General features: G+C 43.9%; 1 protein-coding gene and 1 non-coding gene across 3 annotated transcripts in view; one reads left to right on the forward strand and one right to left on the reverse strand.

Moving 5' to 3' along the window:
* The window catches only part of plekhg2 (pleckstrin homology domain containing, family G (with RhoGef domain) member 2), a 114,047-nt gene that overhangs the window by 13,168 nt on the left and 78,586 nt on the right, over window positions 1–22,293 (forward strand). For both annotated transcript variants that reach the window (XM_030744732.1, XM_030744733.1), the window contains exon 2: window positions 13,925–14,002. In XM_030744732.1, coding sequence (XP_030600592.1) covers window positions 13,954–14,002 — 49 coding nt within the window. In that variant the 5' untranslated portion in view covers window positions 13,925–13,953. The remainder of the gene's footprint in view (window positions 1–13,924; window positions 14,003–22,293) is intronic.
* trnar-ucu (transfer RNA arginine (anticodon UCU)) lies at window positions 9,315–9,406 on the reverse strand. Its single transcript is given in 2 exon segments — window positions 9,315–9,350; window positions 9,370–9,406. It is a non-coding gene; the product is annotated as a tRNA-Arg (tRNA).

A 22,293-nucleotide genomic window follows, 5' to 3' on the forward strand; every position in this document is an offset into this window, starting at 1 on the left:
ACACGCTGAGCTTGTGTCGGCTCACAGTCTGATGACACATTTAGAGTCTCCTCGATGCTTCAGCTGTCCACTGAGAGTCCGACTCTGCTTCCCACAATACAACACAGGACAATAGAGCAGAAAGAACTAGAACAAAACTGTGGCCAAAATCAGCTCTGCTTTTATTTGTACCTCAGGACCAAAAATTATATCTGGATATTTTTAGGCTGGGTGGCCGTACAAGACATATATTTATTTATTTCTAGGGGTGAGATTTCACAAGTAATTTTAATAAAGTTATTGAATTAAGTTATTGCACCCCTCTATTTTCCAAGTGAGGATTTTCTTGTGGTATAAATGTATAAAATGCACATGAAACAACAGGTACGAGTCTGAAAATGATGTTGCTGTGTGGGTCTGTAAATGGTGAACTTTCTACATTTCCTCTGCTCTTCCTTATCAAACTCTGTTGCTGTCGCACTCCACTAGAAATTTATAATTCATAACAGAGTCAAAACGCCTTGGGGTCCCTCCGGATGAGCTGGAGGGGGTGGCTGGGGAGACGGAAACCTGGGCTTCTCTGCTTATGCTCCTGCCCCCGCGACCCGGCCCCAGATAAGCGGAAGAGGATGGATGGATGGATGGATGGATGGAGGGATAACAGAGTCAAGCTTCAGAGATTATTGACAGCTTTTGTTTGTCAGTTAACATTCCCCCTGGTTAATCGCTCAGAGTTTTTCCTCGGATGTGAATCTCCCGCCTGTTGATTTGGATCATGTTCTAATCATACAGCAGCATCTTTCTAAAGAATCCACCTCAGGTATTAAAAGATAAAAAGATTATATTCTGATCCATTTATGCTATTACCTGCACAAAATCCTGACCATGAGCAGCTTGCTGCAGTAAGTTGGAAAGCTCGATTCTGTGGAGCCACGAGCAAAATGAAAATTGAAACAAACAACATGAAAAACATTTGAAGTCCCATTAGAGTCAGATTTTATGTGCACAGTGGAAAATGATGGGTGGGTGGTTAAAAAGCTCCTCTTTGAGGCGACCTCTTGCACAATGCACATAGTTCATGTTTCTGTCTGAGTGCAGGTTCAGGTTCCTGGAAATGAAGCTGGGAGGCTCACCAGTGTTGGGCCTCCTTCACTGGATCGTCTCTCTCAGAAAGAAGACTGAAGCGCGTGAAGCTCAATAAAAGCTGTCTTCACTCATGAACTCAGGAGAGCACTGGGAAGCTGTCAGAAATCTTGTTTTTTGGCTTCACCTTTGAGCCCCAGAGGTGGCCCCTGTTCGCGTTTTGAATGCGGTGCGAATCGTTCTGCCGGTTTGCTGTGGTTTTGACGTGTAGTTGATTAATGCCAGATTTAATACTTGGATTCAGCCGTAGATTATTCCCTCTGTCTCCTGTGTATCCTGTAAAGTTCAACAAGCTCTATGGAAGAAGAGCCGTGAAGATGATCTTTGCACACTTTTGTTGGAAGAATATTAAAGTATTTTAGGACGCACATAATGAATAACATTGGAGGGGTTCTTTCAGTGTTTGGAAGGATTGCTAAACATTAACTGTGGTGGGACTCAAACCCACAAGCTCTGCATAACTTCATCCATGAACACATAGAAGGCCAGTGTGCTGTCCACTGCACCACAGAGGCACATAGGTGTGCTAGTTGCTAAGCAATGTAAAAGCAAATAAAGGGAACGCTAAGATGACATGCATAAACAAATACATTTAAAGCACCTTCAAAATTCAACCGCTGGTGGGATTTAGCTGAAATCAGCTGCTGCAGGATTTCACTTTAAACTAGAAGGTCAAACTGCTGTTCAGAGAGCCTGCAGCTCTCCAACTTTCTGGAATAATTTCTTGGTAAATTTGAGCAGGCAGCCTTCCATGAGCACGGACATCAGGATCGTAGTAATGTCGAAAAGTTGTGCAGCAGCACTGCAGACATGGCCGAGCATTCCAAGTGTTCACTGAAACAGTCCCTTCAGAGGTGATGCCTAAATATCAACTCAAACCTACAACCTTTGAATATCTTACAGATAACCAGAAGCGCTGAGCAGACATACCTAGATTTACCTTCATCTACTGACGCCCAGGCTTCACTACGACTAGTTTGGTTAACCTGAGCTGTTCTCATGCATGTCAGGAGAGTAAGGTCAGGATATGTGCTGCAGTTGTTCTTCTTAAATCACACAACAGGAAATGGTGTGCTTCAGACACCTTCTCACTATTGAAACTGGTTTAGGTGGCAGCGCTGTCTGTGTAGAGAATTCAGGAGCTAGGATGTATGACGTAACCACACAAATATGCGTGCTATTCTCACACAGGCAGACTGTACTGGGAGCCAGCAGGTTAAAGGCTGTTTAATATCCCACCAGGTAGTCTTCTCTTTTTAATTTAGTGCAAAAAGCAGGTTGCCAGTTGTGAAGTGGTGCATTATGTCAGGAATGCTTTTCCGAGGTTCGGCTTCATTGATTTGCCTGGACTGCGGCAACTTTGGGAAACCAATCATAGGAAACAACCCCGCTGCTCTGACACAAAACACATCAATGACTTTTTTGGCTACACCAACACAATCTTTGCTCGACACTTGCACTGCTCACCTGCAACTTCTTCCTCTTTTGAATTTTAACTCAGGTTGATGTTGGAGTTGTCGGTGTGGGACTGCTGGGTAATAATGTGAAACTAGGAGGTGCGCGGGAAGCAGTTCAGACTGATGTAAATCAGGCATACTGTTTGATGGAACTGTGACATCACTTGTGTGTGATGGATTTTTACAACAAAGATTTTTGCATTTCATGGTTGTGGCTGAATTTTCTTTCCAACATGTTTCCAGACAAACTCTGGTAGGTCGGTCATATACTGGTGAGTTTACTCAGGTCAGGTCAAATTCCAGAAAAAGATGTTTCCATCCCTTAAACAGGCCGGGACAGAACTGGAATAAACTCAAGTAAAACAAAAACATCAGAAGAGACGTCTAGATTTAGCTGTGTGCAAACAGACTGAGGTCAGAGGTCAGACTCTCTCTCTTTCTCGCTGCTCCGAGTCAGACTTTATGTCCCCCTCTGGAGAAATTTCACAAAAGGAATTTTTACATAAGCCACCCTCGTATCTGTTGTACTGACAGGCAGCATTACTCTGAACGTTTTCATCCTGTGCCAGCACAATTGTCAGTTCAGTCTGATTTACTACTTTGTATTTTAACAGACTCTGCACTCACCTCATAAGAAGGTTTGCTTTGCTCCTTTTTTGGAGTCTGCACCATTCTTTGCAGTCTGAGGACATTTGAAGCTTATAAAGCTGCTTTGCAGTTTTCAGTGTTTGTTAGTAAAGCAGTGGCTGCTACTCAAGGCTGATCCTGGTGCTGCTCAAACCCACAACCTTCAGAAATAGAAGGCCAGCGCACTGCCCAGTGTGCCACACAGAGAAGTGCCTCCAGCTCCAGCTGGTGTCAGAATGTAAGCGAGGCAGAGAACTAATTCTTACTGCAAACCCTGACCGTCTCCCAGGGTGTGGGATCTTTAACCCAGGGGGTCTTAAAACTTCGATCATTGCAGCCACTGCAGAAGTGTTATTAACTGTAAGACCTCATTCATCTTCCTTCATTATCTTTTCTCACAGCTGCATTGTTGATGGGGTGTTGTCGTCGCCTCACTGGGTGGGCGAGCGGCCAGATTTCAACTTTGTGAATAACTCGATAACGATGTCACCCAGGGTGTTCACATTCATACCATAGACGTGTCTGCTAAACATCTCAGACGGGTTAGTTCCAGTGATGCCGATCACAGACAGTGACGGTATTTTCAGTGCTTTATTTATTATGAGTTTAGCATTTCTTATTCCTGTTTCTTTCTGAGCCATTTGCTTTTGATATGGTGAATAAAGTCACTGAAGCTCATATGCACCCCATTAAGAGCAACTGAGGCCTGTAATTATTAGAACTTGTACTTCCAGGGGATTCATGCTACTCTGTTGCCAGGAGTCTGCGGGGGAGCACTGACTGTATTTACTTTTTTTACCTTAGAAGAACCAAAACGCTTTTGCAGGACAGATCAGCAGAACAACAACATGCCATTCACAGCCATGATTTAGCTGATGGCTAGAACGCGCTGCTTTGGATCAGTCTGATGCTGACTCACGGTATCTGTGACAGCGAGCGGGGCTGATTTGCTTCATTCAAATCTGTGTGCAGCAGCAGAGCTAACACAGCATGGAGGATGCTCACAGGTTGGAGGTGCTTCACTCTGCTACACCAGCTGGTTTCCTTTTATGTTTACAGTAAATTTTAAAAGTCACTGAACAGTTCGATGCGTTTCCTGTTGTATTCTCACTCTCTTTGTTTTTTTCACTGACACCTGTTTCACTTTAAAATTGAGCCTGATTTTCAGGCTTTGCCTCATGGTGAAGCTTATTAACTAATCACTGTATCAGATCAGTACTCACTATCATCAGATACCTTCAGGTGTCTGATGATAGTGTTTTGATGTTTAAGTGCTCTGTAGCAGTGTTTGAAAGGGAGATTTTCTGGTCAGAGTCAGAAAATCTGATAAGAGACCAACAAGCTGAGCTCAGCTACTGGAATATGAAGCATTTTGAGATGTTGTTAAGTAATTCTGCTTCTTCACATTTTGCAAATAGTCTTCCTGCCATTGCTATTCTGGAGCAGGCACCATTATAATTATTCAGAAACATTTGCATGTCAAAGAAGCTGTACGGGAGGCAGCATCTGATGGTGTGCTGCTGACTGAAGGGAGCAGCTGCCTGTCGGTGTCCTTAAAACGTCCTGCATGCAAACAACTGTACTGCCTCGTACTGAAGTGGACCAACTGTCACTCACGTGAGCGTGTGTGTGTGTGTGTCTGTGTGTCAGAGAGGCAGAAATCCCGTGCTATGTGTGCATACAGAGAATCCCAGTGAGGCCACACACTGTGTGCTGGCCTGCATAGTGTGATGATGTGAACATGTTTATGAATCTGGGCAGGAATAATCTTTCACTGTGTCAAAATGTGGTGTATTATGTTTAGAGGAAATGAAGGTCTCTCCACATATAAATGTACTAATCTCAAAGGTTGTATATAAAACACAGACACAGCCGACATGACGCCACCTTTTAGTTTGAGGGCTGCTGTTTCGAAGCCTTGAGTTTGTCAGTTGGGCTCTCACCATCTTGGTTTTCTTGGAGACAGAAGTGACCATATTTGTACTGATCCATAGACTGTGTGAGCATAGCACAGGTTGCAGATTAGTTCAATCCTTTAACCCTTTAACACTGACCATAATTACGCAACAGTTTGTCCTATCAAAAATATTCAAATGGTTTCTGAAAGCTGAGAAATTGTTATTATGGTCATTTCACTCATGCTGTTGCAGGAATCAACACAACATGTTTAAAAATGTTTTTAACATATACTTACCAGTAAAATTAAACCATCAATCTCTCACCATCTTTTGATACAACTGAAGAAACTTTGAAGAGGCCAAAATGAAAAATAGCTGAACCTTTATGAGTAAAAGACACACAGTGAAAGGCACATTGTGGGGCTTCTCCAGGTTCACCAAACAGACAGGATGGGCAAACTCCCACGCACATTCGCATATCCTGGAGAGGATAAAGAGCTGGTCCAGTGTCCTGCGACTATGATGAATACTGCATTGTTCCTCCTGAATCTGAGGTTCATCTAATGGACAAACTGACATAGGCCTTCCCGGGGAGGCTGAGGAGTGTGATTCCCGGATAGCTGGTGCGTACCGTCTGAAGATGGGAACCACTACACCAGTCTGCCAATCCAGCAGCACCATCCAGATCTCTACGCAACATTGCAGAGGCATGTCAACCAAGACAGCCCTACAACATCAGGAGCCTTCAGGAACTCAGGGCGAATCTCATCCACCCCAGTGGTGGACAAGTTGTCCCCTTCGTCCCCAGACTCTGTTTCCTTTGCAGAAAATTTGTCACTGGGATTAAGGAGGTCCTCGAAGTATTCCTTCTACTCCCTGACTGTATCTGCATTTGAAATCAGCAGTGCCCCACCCGCACTATACACCGAGTGAGTGGAGCTCTGCTTTCTTTTCCTGAGTTGCCTGACGGTTCCCCAGAATCACTTTGAGGCAGACCAAAGGTTTTTTCCATGGCCTCACAGAACTCTTTCCACACCCGAGTTTTTGCTTCAGCTAGCGCCCAAGCCTTGCAGCAGCCTCTGCAATGAAGGTATGGAACATTGTCCATTCGGACTCAATGTCCTCAACCTTGGAATGCTGTCATCAGGGCCTCCACCCTGTCTACCAATTCAGTTCAATTCAGTTTAGTCATCCATCCATTTTCTTCTGCTTATCCAGGAATCATCCTAGTCAGATGTCTGAGCCACCTCAACTGGCTCCTCCAGTAACCTCCAGCAGAACCAGGCTCACCTATGGTCACGAGCTTTGGGTAGCGATCGAAAGAATAAGATTGCGAATACAAGCGGCAGAAATGAGCTTCCTCTGAAGGGTGGCTGGCCTCTCCCTTGGAGACAGGGTGAGGAGTACAGCCATTCGGGAAGGACTCAGAGTAGAGCTGCTGCTCCTCCACATTGAGAGGAGCCAGTTCAATTTATATAACACCATATCACGTCAGTTGCCTCCAGGCATTTGTATTCTAAAGTAAAGACCCTACAATAATTACAGAGGAAACCCAACAGTTAAAACGACACCCTGTGAGCAGCACTTGGGAACAGTTGGAAGGAAAACCCTCCTTTTTTCAGGGAGGGGCAGTCATCTGCTGTGAGCGGTTGGAGGCAGGACAAAAGACACACTGTGGAAGAGAGCCAGAGATTAATAATAACTAATGATTAAATGCAGAGTGGGGTAGAGATGAATGAAAAAGAAATACTCAGTGCATTATGGGAACCCCCCCAGCAGCCTAGGTCACCACCCAGCACACATTGCACCTGACCCTTACGGCATGGGCTAAGGTCTCCTGGCTTCAGAACTGAAGAAGAACTGAAGAAGTCTCTTGGATGAGAGGTTTAAGGTCTTCAGAGACTTAAAAAAGTCCAGTCGCCTTTTTCAAGCTCTAAAGACCTCTGTCCTGATCAATATGCTGCAGGATACAGCATGAACATTTTATCAAACACCCCCAAAATTATCTGTCTTACCCAGGTTATGATCCTCATTATCCTAATTTTAGTGAACACCAATAAAATATTTATCCTTAAAATGGTAGTGATTGATCAGGCCACCGTGAGCTTCCTGGCTTCAGAGATCTGTGATCAGTGGATCCATATAAAACATCCCAGATTCATTCCTGCTGAGCCTGAATGAAAACAGTTTAACCCCAGAAATTACTGCTGTCAGTCTCAATCTCATCATGATAACAATAAAGACACACACACACACACACACACACACGCACACACACACACGCACACACGGCGCCTGTGCGTCTCTAACAGCACTATTGTAAGTTTATATCCACTGTCAGTGTGTTTGTTTAGCTTGGATACAGTGTGTGTGTGCTTTGGTTGCATGTAAAGTGTACCCGCTGCTGTGACAGTGATAATGAATGGTCATGACTCCATGTGTGTGTTCTATCTGCATCGCTTTTCTTCCACCATCCTACTTAAACACAATAGGTGTGTGTGTGTCCGTCTCTGGGTCAGTGAGCCCTCTCAGACAGAAACAGTAGCTGGGCAGCAGCCATTGTTTGTGTGTCTCTGAGGTTGGTTGCAGCCTTCTGCAATCATCTTTGCACCATCTATTTTATTCATCTCATTGATCTACCCATCTACTTTCATAACCACTTTCTAGTTTAGGGTCCACAGCGGGGGTGGAGCATATCCCAGCTGTCACAGGGTACATCCTGCCCATCAAGGAGCTGGCACATAGACACAGGCAGCCATCCACACTCATCACAGTTTACCTGAGTTTGTTTTTTTACTGCTTTCTGGCAGTTTTGCATCTCTTCTTATTTGGTCTATGATAGAGACCTTCCAGTATTATAGCATCAGTAACCAATTTTCTTTTTTTGCATTGTAGTCTTAGATTAGAATATAACTTTGTAACTTTGGACGGACTTAAAGCCTCCACTTTGGAACACCATACTTCAAAGCAAGTCCCACTCCCTGACAGGTAACTGTGGATACACAAAGCTCTCTGAGCACATTACTGCGGCTTTAGTGGGACACAAACCCACAATCTTAGAATCACTTCCTTTTGCTAGCAGTCCAATGCCTGAGCCGCTGTGCCACAGCACCACTTGCTTTCTGCCACAGTGAACAACTGTGCCATCAAACTGTAACCTGGTCAGTTTGGTGGACTCGTACTGTGGATGAGAACTGTTTAAGGTTTGTCCACACACAATGAGACTAATAGCTTTCTAACCACCAGCTATCAGTATATCCCTGTTTTGTCATTAATATAATCTGATATATGCAACATTAACATTGTTTATTCTCTATGTGTGTGTCCAGGCCTTAAGCTATCCAGGTGCGAGGGCCTGATCATCACTGTTGCATTGACAGTGTACAAAACACTGCTGGTGTGTTGGGTCTGAATCCCAGTGAGGTTTCTGTTGCACCCCAGAGTCCCACTTGTCTGTTTTCACTCATCTTTATTTTCTGGTGTTTCTGAGATGTTTCAGTTAAAGACTGAAAGAGAAAAAAGAGTTTATTAGTTGTTTTTCTCATCTATCACTGCTACTAATTTCTATAAATGTGTGTTAGACAACCCTTATACTTGAATACTTGAATACTAAGAGTGAAGGCTAAAGCCAGGAGCCCTCTCTCTTTCTCAGTGATGTCATATAATTATGTAGTCCACAGAAGTTGGAAAAATGTAAACACGATCAGATAATATGGAATGTTTTCCAGGCTGCGTGCTCTCCTTCTGATATTTTAGGCCTGCGGAGCTGCAGGCTCATTACAGAACAAGCCTGACTAATAATTCAGGTTATTCTCAAGAAACCCTAATTACTGCAATTAATCTCTATTTTCCCTTGTTAACATTTCCATCTTGTGTGTTTGAGCCCAAAAACAATAAATAAAAGAGGAGGCGGTGAGCTGTCTGATCCTGTTACTCATATTCCCTGTAACACTGATAACATCCGTGTTATCGGCAGACCCCCTGCGAGCAAGGCCTTGGCAACAGTGGGAAAGAAGAAGTACCCTTTACCAGGAAGAACCAGGCTATGGGAGGAGATCTGGGATCTGCCATGACCGGTTGGCCATTGAGTGCTTTTCCTCTGTAAAGACCCACTTTGGAGGAACTTGAACCCACAGCCCCTATTAATATATTAGAAAAGTGCAGAATATCCTCTGGATATTCAGAACACTTCACTTTGAGTGTAAGAGATTGACTCTGGTGGGACTCGAACCCACAACCTTTGAATTCCTTCCTGAAGGTTTTGCTAGAAGTCCAACGCGCTATCCGTTGTGCCACAGAGCCACAGGGAAATTTTAAAGTACTGTAACTTAGTGGAGGCAGAAGATAAACTTTCACTTTTCCACTTTTACAGTAATTAATGCATTAAAAAGTTTTTATTTTACTGCAGCCAACTGTCTGAGTTTGTTTGAACTAACTGTAAAACACATAACGAGGAACACAATCTGATGATGTCACTTTTACAGCGTAAAGAACAAAATGATGAGACTTTAAATATGCAGACATATTTAAAATAAATTTAGCAACTCTGGTGGGACTCGAACCCACAAAGAGGAGTGTTTGATAAAATGAAATATTTGAAAATGAAAGCAGACAAGAACAATCAGTCATGAGTTTTAAAGATTGTCACTTTTATTCCATTATTATCGCTACAGCTTTAATTTATTTCAGCTTCTGTACCAAACTCTGAGCAACCGAAGTGGGACTCACACGGAAGACTATAGAACAGGCAAGAAGCCACATGCTCTGACCTTTGACCCCTCTTTCTCTAATGTTGTAATGTGCTGTGGGAGCTGAAGTATTTTCCCTCGGTCGAAATGCCCCACTGGAGGAACTGGATGGTGTTTGACACCTGTTTAACTTAATGTAGCTGATGTCTGTAAACTGCCCAGGTGTCCCAGCAATGAGATACGCACCTACAGACACACACATACACACGCACACACACACACACACACACACCAGCCATGCTGTAAGTGTGAGTGTTGGTAATCTGCCACTGTAGCTCACTTAGGTGTGTATGGTGGTGACATGTGGTTGAAAGCGGATGCACCTGGAAATACCTTAGTAGGTGTTGATGAGGTTGACAGACACACACACACACACACACACACATAATCACAGCAGTATGTGATTTTCTCTTAGCGTGTGTTGAAGTGTCTGAGGTACTGACAGACGTGTGTGTTAGTCATGGAGTGGGATTTTGTCTCGGGTACAAAAGGGAACAACAAAAAAAAACATATACAGGGAATCCTGGAGGCACAAAATCCTCCAGCTGGTGGTTCGGGTCCTCTGGTGCTCCTTCAGCGCTTCTGTACATGGCGAGAAGGTGAGTGATCAGCCTGGGGAATTCCCCACTCGCCCTGTGGGCAGTCTTTGTCCTCCAAGCTCGGGTCCTCTACCAGAGGCCTGGGAGCTTAAGGGTCCTGTGCAGCATCATAACTGTTCCCAGGACTGCGCTCTTCTGGACAGAGATCATTCCAGATGTCGTTCCAGGAATCTGCTGGATTCCTCCCAGTTTGGGGGTCACTGCCCCGAGTGTTCTCATTACCACAGGGACCACTGTTACTTTCACCTTCCACATCCTCTCTAGCTCTTCTCTGAGCCCTTGGTATTTCTTGGGCTTCTCGTATTCCCTCTTCTTGATGTTGCCGTCACTTGGTATTGCAACGTCGAACACTTCAGCCCTCTTCCTCTGCTCGTCCACCACCACGATGTCCAGTTGGTTAGCCATCACAAGTTTGTCTGTATCTAGAAGTCCCACAGGGTCTTAGCTTGATCATTCTCAACCACCCGTGGGGGCGTATCCCATGTTTGACCACAGGACTTCCAGGTCATATTTTCTGTATACTATGCCGGCCACTTGGTTATGGCGTTCCATGTATGCCCTGCCTGCTAGCCTCTTGCACCCTGCTGTTATGTGCTGGATTGTCTCAGGGGCATCTCTGCACAGCCTGCACCTGGGGTCTTACCTGGTGTGGTAGCTGCCTGTGTTGCCATCCACCTGTCAGTCAAATTGGCCACGCCCCCAGCAATGCAAACTGAAAGCCTTAATCAAATTTAAAGAGGTGAGTAAACATCCTCCACTTGTCCAATTTTTGTATCAGGCTGAAAATATTTTTATTTCTGTAAAGTAAAGTTGGATATTTTATCATGGGAGTCTATGAAGACTCACTGCTGGAGCCTCAAGTGGACATTAGAGGAACTGCAGATTTTATTTATTGGTTTCATTTTTCAGTCTCATTATTTGCCTGCTGGCTCTATGAGAATGATTTAAACATCCAGCTATAAGAGTGATAACAGACTGCAGCATCCTGGGATCCTAAAACTGTCTCTGTTATCAATGATGTGTGTGCTCTGTTCACGATGACTGAGGTTTTTGAATTCATATGAATAAATGTGTCCAGGAAATGAATGTAGGTCGATGTAATGTCCTCTAAAGTGACGGAAACTTGACCGTGTGTGCATCGAACCTCCCTGTAACTTTAGTTAACCACAGTGTTGGAGCTGATCCATCGCACTCTGAGCTCTCTCTGTCATGCCTGCTCTCCTGGGTTCACTCCAGCTCTGAAGCTTTGCTTTTTCAGACTCTCCTGCTTGTCTTGAAGCCATATTCTTTCTGTTAAGGTCCTTCACACTGTGATACTCCCACTTTCTTTCTTTCCCTTCCCTTCCTGTACTCCTCACCTAAAGATAAGAAAGTGAGGCAGGAATTAGAGAAAAGCACATTTTGGCATTAAAGGGCATGTCTGTGTGCAGGGAGCTGCTTCTTTGAGACAATGCATTGTTTTCTTGAGTAAACTTAACCACCCGAAAACTTTTGATTCTGGTGGAACTTGAACCCACAACCATTGCATAGCTACTTTTATCGAGAAGTCTATGCTGTCCTTTGCACCACAGAGCCGTGATTGGCAGGACCTCTGAAAGAGCAGCTTTGGCCTGTTACAGCGTGTCCTCACAGGCAGCCAGACGCTGGTAGGACAAAGGAGAAAAGTCCAAGATTGGTTAAATGGAAGGATTCAGAGTGCATTCTGGGTTCTGCAAGGTCACGTTCTTAGTCACGTTCTGATTGTTTAAAAAGGAAGTAGATGTAGTTTAAAGGCCAAATTTGGACTGTGAATCATGCTAAGCTACTCTAGCAGAGTCCAAGCATAAAAACACTGTGTTTCCAACAGATGATTGTGTTGACAATAGCAGTAATTGTCATCATAATTTATAAAGGGATTCAGTATTCAGGCCAGGTGTGTGTCATTGATTTAAATGTTGAACCGAGGCCCAGTGAAACGTGAAGTTATCTGTTTGTTCAAATTCATGGCCATGAAATTTTTGGCTATGATCAGCACAACTTTCATATGAATGGATTTCAACAGGAAGAGAGTTTCATGTCTGCAGCACTCACGAGTCTTCAGAGGTCTCATCTGTCAACGGGACAAACCTAAGCTCTGCTTTCTCCTTCCAAACAAGCCATACCGGTTCAGGCTTTATCTAATTGTTCTGTCATGAACTTTAACCTTTAACATGCTAACTGAGACCTGCAGAGTCTGTGATGGAGCTCTTGGGTTTTGTGCAGTTTCTCTGAGCTTAGGGTGAATTTGCTGGGAAGATTGTGACACTGTGAACACACCTGAATGCTGCAGACCAACAAACTGCCAGGACTTTAGTAGATGCTCAGACTTGCTGGTGATCGAGTGCATTTGACTGTGTAAAACTTTCTTTTTCACAGGGCTGTAATTAAAAGGGTAATTACAACTACAAATCACCAAATAAAATAAAACAGAGCATTTGATTTTTAAACAGAAAGTCTAATAAAACATGATTTTTTTTCATTGAGATCTTTTTATTTCTTTTATTCCTTTTATTGGTGCCCCTCCATTTGTCTAGGCTATTTTCTCTTGTCATGTCTTATTAATTTTAGTGAGCTACTTGTTGTGTTTACTGCTGTGACATGGAAATTTTCCAATTTTTTTGGGATCAATCAAGCATATGTTCTATTGTTTGTTTATATTTTAACTATTTTGCGTTCAAATGCTTCATGTCCTCAAGTCTGAATTTCATACTGACAGCAGCGGGAATCGTTCTGGGGTAAACACTTTGTGTTACTCTCAGTTGCAGTCTGGGAGGCCGGCGCCTCTCCTCGGCTGTTAGTGGTGAATATCAGTGACTGCAGTCGCTGCTAACTGAAACTTTTCTCCTCTCTTTGTCTGAACACACAATAAAAGTTCCTCTTTAGCGTTCAGCACATGAAGGAAAATCTGCAGGTGTTGCTACACACAACAAAAGAGTTTCAACCAGCAACCTGCAGCAGACCTGCTCGCCATCTGGCTTTTATTACGGACACCCCGAGTCCCGACTCCCATTCCTCCATCTCCCCCTCCCCTCTGACCCACATCTCCCAGTTTTCCTGCAGACAGCTGCAGAAACACTTGTTTATGTACAATGCACTAATTGGGTCAATCTGTGTTACTGTATCAATGACTTTGTAGGAGGCCGTTATCCTCCAGTGGGTGCACACACACACACACACACACACACACACATGCACATAGGGTTTGGAGAAGAGACCTCATTCTTGTCGTCCAGCCAAACATTACATATATCCTCACTGTTTTCACACAAAGGGAGAGTGAAACTTTTCTTTGGACCCCTCCTCCTCTTCATCGTCTTCGTCTCTCTCGTGTGAAACAGCTTGTATGAAGGTCGTGTCTCTTTGTGCCACTGCGGTCATGAAGACAGGCTGCACTGGGATGCTGTTTGGGTTGAAAGAAGAGGCTAACTGGGATTTCCTTAATGTTTTTTCTCCAGGTTTCTGCTTCCTGTGACACTATCACACCATGCCTGAGGGGTCACGGCGTGGCAGCCAGAGATCGCCTAGTAACGCAGGTAAGAGAGAGGTGGAAGAAGGTCCCTTTTTCATCTATCCAACTCTGATGATGCTGCTTTGTGCAAACTCTTTATCAGCAACCAGCACACAGACGAGGAAGAATGTGGTGATTTTAGCAGCTAAACAGAGCTGCTGAAAACCAACAACAGAGCTGAAAGAGAGAAAGTGTTGGACCTTTTGCACATTTTCTTAAAGTCTCTAGGGATGCAAACTCTTGTGTTTCAGTGCCTGATAAACCTCCAAGGTGCCCACTGATGCTTCTTATAATAGAAATCACACTCAGCTAGAAGATAGATTTGAACCTTGACACGCGTCTGATATGCCTGATTAAGCAGAAGCAGTCGACGATCATAATGAATCTAAAAACAGAAAAAATGAAACAGTTCCTCTCTGTGTGATGGTGGGGTTTGTTGTTGTTAAGATTTGGAGATTTTCAGATTTCAAACTGGCTGCAGGAGCCTGAGGTTTGTGAATGTGTGGATTGTGATATTGAAATGTGATTTGTAGGGCGGTCTGAAGGTGTGGCCCTCTGGCTCCGTGCATGGCATTTTGGTTTTCCAGAAATACAGAAGAAGCAGTTTAAAGGTTATGGGCCCACAGAGGCAACCCTTACTTTTCAGCATGTGTCTCTCTAGTTAACTGGATCTCTGCTCAAGCTGAAAATTCCTGAGTGACTAAGGAAACAATAAAGTTTTTTAAAATATCAGTCAATATTGGGGTTTTTTCTTGTATATTTGTTTGCAAAGTAAAGTGGATTTTCCCTTGTAAATACTTGTGTTAGTACAGTCAAATGCAGTTGTTTCATAAAGCATGAATCTGATGCGACCTTTGAATCCATTTTTATTACCATGGATTAAACGTGGTTTTTGGATGGAGCATTTTGAAGCCTCAGCATTAGTGTTGCTGGTGCCATGTTGACCATTATCATTATCAGCTAATGCTACTTAGTTTAGTTAGCAAACACCATCCATAGACTGTATCAAACACACACAGATACCTGCTAATCAGTAACATCCAAATAAAAATCCTCGAATTTCACTCAGCAAAACTGGAGCTCTTCTTGGACGGTCTATTAGTCCAATTAACCGCACAGCAGCCAAAATATTGGTCAGGTAATTACATTAAAATACTCCAAAAGGCTCCAACAGCACAAACATGGTCCTGTCAAAGAGGCCACGCCCCTAATAATGCATTAGCTAAAAATTTGCTACAGAGACAGTTTCTGTATGAAGCTGTAAAGTTTTAACCATGCTAGTCTATGGGACTGACTCACTGGAGCCTCTGCTGGATTACAGAGGAACTGCAGTGTTTTCATTTTTTTAGCTCGACGCTTGCTTACTACTAGAATTTAGCCATTGGCTCTTTTGACACGATAAACACCATGACACAGGTCTCAGGTGTCACTTTAGACTTCTAGCTCCGGCAGGTGTGATTCAAAGGTTGCGGGTCTGAGTCCTACCAGAGTCAGGCTTTGCTGCCTACTCTTCAAACAGTATGAGAGTTCATCCTGTCAAGATAAGGACAAATGTGACTCTTTCTCAAACGAAATCCTAATTTAAAAACTAGCATGATGGTTGCAGTTCAGATTTTCAGGTTTTTGATGAGTTCGTATCGGACCCACTTTCACAGCTTTGTTTCAGTGTTGTGAGTCTCAGCTCAGCTTTCTCCCTGAGCTGTGACTTCCTGTAACCAAACCAGAGAGAGGCCCAGCAGAACGGACTGCTATTATACACAGCAATAACACACACACACACACACACACACACACACACACACACTCAGTAATAATGTGTAATTACACACAGCCACCATGCTGTTTAGTTGCTCTGCTGGTATATTGGCATCCATAGTTAGCGCGCACACACACACTTAGAAACATACCAGAACACAGCTACATTTAAAAAACACTGCAATTAGCATAGAGGCAACAGATTTGCACACAAACACACAGTCTGTCTGCACACACAGCAGTGATTGTTGCACGCACACTCCAATCCACTCTGTGTGCAGGAAGTTGTATGGTTTGTGGTGATAAACTGTAACTCCGAACAATGTTTCTGCTCTGGCAAACACACACATGCATCATAAAGGGCCACAGCAGATCTGTTGATTATAACCATAGAAAGGAGCGAGGCAGAAAATAGAGAGAACGCCCAAGATAAGGCTGCAGAACAAGAGCTCGATGAGGAGGCGCGCACCAGGAAGGAGGAGAGAAAGAAATGTATGGAATTATATTTAGTCACGCGCGAGCAAAAACACAATCAGCACCAATAATTTTATTTCACGGGCGCAGGAATGCGTTCACATTCACATCGCAATGAATTTCTGCACGCGTAGAACTTAGTAGCCACGCGAAAAAAAAGAAGCCAGTGCGCAGGCGAGACCGTCTGCTGTGCGTGTGCTGCAGCAGTTTCACGAGCTCGCGGGTGACTCTCTGCGCGCAGAACAAATTTCTACGCGAGCGAAGAAACAGACTTTTGACAATCAGAATCAGGTTTTATTGCCATATGGGTGAACAGGTTCACAGCATTAGGAAATTGCTGCGGTACTTCGTGCTTACATAAAGACAATGTTACAAATATACAAATTACAAATATACAGAGATATTAGAACTATAATTATAACACAATATTAAAAAATATACAGTGCAGAGAATAATTAAAAGATAAAAGAATGTGAACTATAGTCCAGTAATATGTACATCAGTGCAAACAGAAAGGTGCATAGACATAGGGTCATCAGAGTTTGTGGAGGGTGGTGGTAACAGTCTTATTGTTCATGAGTCCAACAGCAGAGGGGAAGAAACTGTTCTTATGGCGGGAGGTTCTGGTCCGAATGGACCGTAGCCTCCTGCCTGAGGGGAGAGGGTCAAAAAGTCTGTGCCCAGGGTGAGAGTGGTCGGCTGTGATCCGACCTGCACGCCCCAGTGTCCTGGAGGTGTACAGGTCCTGGATGGACAGCAGTTGTTAGGTAACATTGCACAACTGTTTCTTCGAAACCAATACCATTTGTGAATGTTATAGAGGCCTGTAGTCAAAATAAAATATACTTAGTTCATTAAATCTTATTTTTCTAGCCGAGGTGATATTGCTAGCAGTGGACACTCATCACCAACTTCGTCTTCCTGTATCAACTGCTGTCAATCTAGGTTAAGGCCCTCGCCTTGTGGGCCTGATCGATTTAAAAGTAACCAATCATGTGAGGTCTTCTGAATCCTTTGGGCTCCGCCCCGGATGGTCAAAAGTCTGTTTCTTCACTCGCGTAGAAATTTGTTCCTCGCGTAGAAAGTCACTCGCGCGCGCACAGCAGACAGTCTCGCCTGCGCACTGGCTTCTTTTTTTCGCGTGGCTACTAAGTTCTACACGCGCGGAAATTCATTGAGCGAATGTGAACGCATTCCTGCGCCCGTGAAATAAAATTATTTGCGCGGATTGTGTTTTTGCTCGCGCGTGACTTTTGACCTAAATATAATTCCATCCATAGAAATGAGAAAGCAGAGGAGAGAGCAGGGTTTTTTTTTTAAACGCCTCAACTTGTGTTCTTGTCTGTGATTGGCTGCTTTCTGAAGCCTCCCTGCTGAGAAAAGCATTCTGAAAGAAATAAGAGGGAACAAACTGTCAGGAAGGGAGCTGATTTTATTTCAGATGAAAACACTGCAGTTACATCACAGATATGCAGATGCAGCCTATGGCAGAAACATCTGTCAAAGTTTCATAAAACACTGCTTTAAAGTTACTTTGAGTTACAGTTCTGCTTTTAAACAGAGGGCACGCCTGATCGTCCTGGCTGCCTCAGTGTGTTAATTCTTCATGTACAACACAGTGAGTTTGTTTATGACTAGTAAATATTAGCACGATCTATTATTTATTCAGTGATTCAGGTCTGTATTAGAGAAGGCTGACTTAGCATACTAATTTTAGTTTATTAGTATTTCTTTTTATTTCTTTGGATTCAGGAGGAACAATGTGCTGTCCATTCTGGACCAGTTTTTTATCCTATCGAGGATATTCAAGGGTGTCTGCATGTGTTTGGTGGACTTGGAGAAGGCTTTGGACCACCTCCCTCAGGGTGTCATTTGGGCGGGGCCCCTCTGGGAGTTCGGGGTATCAGGCCTGCTGGCATAGATTATTCAGACGGTTTGCATTGCCTGCATTAAGCCACATTCATTCCTGGTGGGTGCTGGAACAAATCTTTTGGGGTAGCCAGGGGTCAAAGGCTGTCTCATCTCTGCTCTTTGCAGATGATCTGGTTCTGTTGGCTTCACTGAACAATGACCTCCAGCTTAGCTCGCACTGAGTGTGAAGCACCTGGGATGAGAATCAGCACCTCCAAGTCTGAGGTGATGGTGAAGGAAACTCCTCCACTTGAGTTGCTGCCTCAAGTGGAGGAGTTTAAGTTTCTTTCCGTCTTGTTTATAATCGAGGAGGAAGAGGTGCAGCGCGGACACTGATGTAGATGGTGCACCGGTCTGTCGTGGTGAAGAGAGCTGAGTGTGAAGGTGAAGCTGTCGACTCTCAGTCTACATTCCCACCCTCACCTATGACCATCAGCTGTGTGTGGAGACAGAAAGCAGCGGAAATGAGCTTCCTCTGAAGGATGTTTGCACTCAGTCTGAGAGATAAAGTGAGGAGCTCGGTCATTCAGAAGGAGCTGAGAGTAGAGCCGCTGCCCCTCCACATCGAAAGGAGCGAGCTGAGGTGCTGCAGCATGCCTGCTGGATGCCTCCTACATTACGGCATGTTTCATTTTAATTCTGTGTGGCCCTTCATTTACTTCATGCATGCTGGTATGAAAAACCTTTTGCCCGCTGTTATAACCCTGACACCTACAGCCAGCTTAGACCCACCAAGAGCTCATCATGTGTGATTTCATATATCTGAGTCTGAACTTACAACGTGCCAAAAACCATGTTGTAGTTAATCAGCAGCATATATAGTTTAATCGCATGTTTATGATTCATTTATTGGGATTTCATACATTTCACATTCACTATAAAGTAAACACGAGTCGGACTGTAAACTCTTTATTTCCCACACATTGTGGCTCACTTATACTCACTTTATTTATCATGCTTCAGTCCTCAGACCTTCACCAGGTCAGATTTTATGAGCTGTTTATTTGAGATACTTGTTAAGATGTTATTTAAGATATTTATTACTTATTTAGGATAATGAGAGACAGAAAGACATGGAGGCTGGTTTTTAGTCTGCTGGGTCGGTTAGAACGAGCAGTGAATTCAAACATTGTTTAAGGGAGTTCACTTTTTGACTGGAGATATGAATGTAAACATAAGGAAACTGTGTGTGTGTGTGTGTGTGTGTGTGTGTGTGTGTGTGTGTGTGTGTGTGTGTGTGTGTGTGTGTGTGTGTCCAGCATTTGGCATGGTGCCGTCAGAGGGGTTAAAGGTCATGATTTGAGAAGACTCACTTCCTGTCTTTGTCTCTGTCAACATGTGTCTTTATCACTTTCACACGCACAGTTAAAAGGAGCGGGCAGCTCCACCCTGCAGCCTCTCGGGACTCTCAGAGCGAGCGCTTCTGCCCCCCCAGTGCGCTTCATAATGATACTGTTCAAGTCATTTGCACAAGACTCCAATACGCTCATTATTTCCTTTGTGTTTCTTGGCAGTCTACAGCCCGCTGCCGTGTAAAATGTGCATTAAAAAAAGAAGTCTGACTGGTGAATCATTTGAACCTTAGGATTTATATGACTGAAAATAGAGGCTGGGCCACAGACATGATTCCCTGTGACGCATCAGCTCATCTGTTCAGTGTTTGGGAACTGAGGAGTTGACTGACAGCTGCTGAAGTTTAAAAGACAGATGGCTCCCTTCATGCTGGACACAGGATTCACTGTCACAGCAGTGGACTGTGAGAGACGTGCACTTGGAATATGTGAACAGTGTGGTCTGGTCTAGTGTGTTGCTGAAGTGATCAAGACTTTCCCTGAAAACGACGTCATCTGGAGCCCAGAGGAAGCAGCGTCCATGATTTCCAGACAGGATCGCGGAGTGTGATTGGTCAGACCGCAGGACAGATTTCCACCTTAAATGAGTTTGGGCCCAGGCGGCAGCAATCGTTCTGCATCTTGTTCCTCTGATTTTTTCTGTGCATGATGGAGTTTGAGCTTCGTGTGTGGGTGCAGTGGTGAGCTGCGTTCACTGCTGACGTGTTCCTGAGACCGTGCAGCACAGAATCAGCTGTTTTTAACGCCGAGCTGCCGGAGGGCCTGGAGAGCGCGGTCCTTCGATATAATGGCTGCATGATTGCACAGTAATTGTGCAAAAGTTTTAATCACTTTAAATGCTTCGATTTTTATCAGCCATTAAATACCATCACGGAGAAGTCTGATTGTTCCAAATTGATTCTGCAGCAGGACGACCGGCACAAATGTGGCGATGGCCCAGTGGGTAGGCGCTCACCTTGTAGCCGGAAGGTTGCAGGTTCGAGCCCCTGTCCCTACGCTGCGTTGTGTCCTTGGGCAAGACACGTAGCCCCTTAACTGGCAAGGGCCCGGTGACGGGCCGTTTGTAGTCCCTTTTATATGGCAGGCTAGACCCTCCCATTTTTATTGACACGTCATTCGGCCAATCATGTAACTGGCTGCACCAAATCACCTGACAAAGCTACGTGACGCCCTCTGAGTATTATTGGCTCTGGGAAACCCATTTCTTAACATGATTGGCCGAATGAGGTGTCAGTCAAAATGGGCGGGTCTAGCCTGCCATATAAATGCACTTCATTCGGCCCGCGGACCAGACGCAGCCGATTAATAGGCTATGAAATGGGTTGTTCAGAGCCAATAATAACCAGAGGGTGTTATGTAGTTGTTTCAGGTGATTTTATTTGCTGCCAGTTAAGGGGTTAAACCACATTGCCATGCGCCGGTCTCTGGCTGCATGACCGCAGATGCTTGTCTCTGGATGAGTCATCTGGAATGATCATTTTGTTGTGTGCCTTGTGCGCACAATGACAATGAGTTGAATCTAATCTAATCTAACAAATATCGAAGTAAAAACTCACTGTGACTTTTTGAAAGTAGGATGTGTTTGTTGAGGCTGCCTCTCGATGTGGTGGCGGATGGACAGCTGGTCTGTAAACTGAGATCATCTCAAAAAGAGAATCTTAGACTCTTGTTGGGTTTAAGTACGCTCATCTTCTGAGAACACTTTGTGTCTGTTCAGGTTTCTGCCACCGAGAGGTCCAGCTCAAAGTTCAATTCCAACTATTTAAACATCCGGTTTAACGTTACATTCCTCTTCTTTAAACAGTCAGAGTTTCGTCACAACCTGTCGTTGTGTTTTTGCATCTGTGGAAGCAAAGACAAGCCTGGGCTTCAGTTTTCAACACTATGAACAGCAGTTGTTCAGGATTGATAGGAAGTTGAACCTGAACCACTCAGGTCAGACTTCTCCCCAGAAACCTCACCGATTAAAACCTGAGACCGAAAAGGTTTGACCTCGCACCACAGAGAAGGCAACATCAAATAAGCATTATTATTATTATTATTATTATTATTATTATTATACGCATGTCCAGCAGGGATTGTTTGTTTTTGTGCTGAGAGGAACAATAAATCAGTGGTACTGTAGGTCAAATCGCTCTTTCTAAAGAAATAAATAAATTCTTGAAAACCCACAGGGAATTTCCATAATAATAACAATAATAATAATAATAATAATAATAATAATAATAAAGACCCTGAAAAAAGTAATAAAATTTACAAAAGGAAAAACTAACATTAAATACAAATTATAAATTACAGACTAATAAATAAATACATTTACGAAGTATACAATGGCATTGCAATGAATAAGAGCAAGGCTTAAATAATACATACAAATAAACAAAATGAAAAAGTTCTGGAGCAGCTAAATGCAGCGAGGTAACCGACTAACATATTAACGTGTTTATGACCCAGTCACATGCCAATCAGCGGTATCCTGCGTTCTCATTGGTAATTGACACTTGAAATTGAGAAGTTTACCTGGTGACCCGCCCCCTCACCTGCTGCTGTTGATTACTGTGAAGCTGAAGCGGTGTTATGGAGCCCTGGTCCGGTTCAGTGCTGAAGATGAAGCTCGGTGCGTCACAGCGGAGCAGTTAATGACAGCGAGGAGCTGCTCTCTCATTACTGTAATCACACCCTGGAGTTCACGGTTTTACAGCGTGTGTTTAAAGGGAAATTCCACCTAAAAAATGGTAACGCAGGAACAGATCCCTGCCTTCAGGCTGTTTTTAGGAGCACCATGACTGACTCCTGTAACGAGACGTCTTCAGCCAAATTCATT

Source organism: Archocentrus centrarchus, chromosome 13, assembly GCF_007364275.1.
Source record: "Archocentrus centrarchus isolate MPI-CPG fArcCen1 chromosome 13, fArcCen1, whole genome shotgun sequence".
In the NCBI taxonomy this organism is placed as follows: domain Eukaryota; kingdom Metazoa; phylum Chordata; class Actinopteri; order Cichliformes; family Cichlidae; genus Archocentrus; species Archocentrus centrarchus.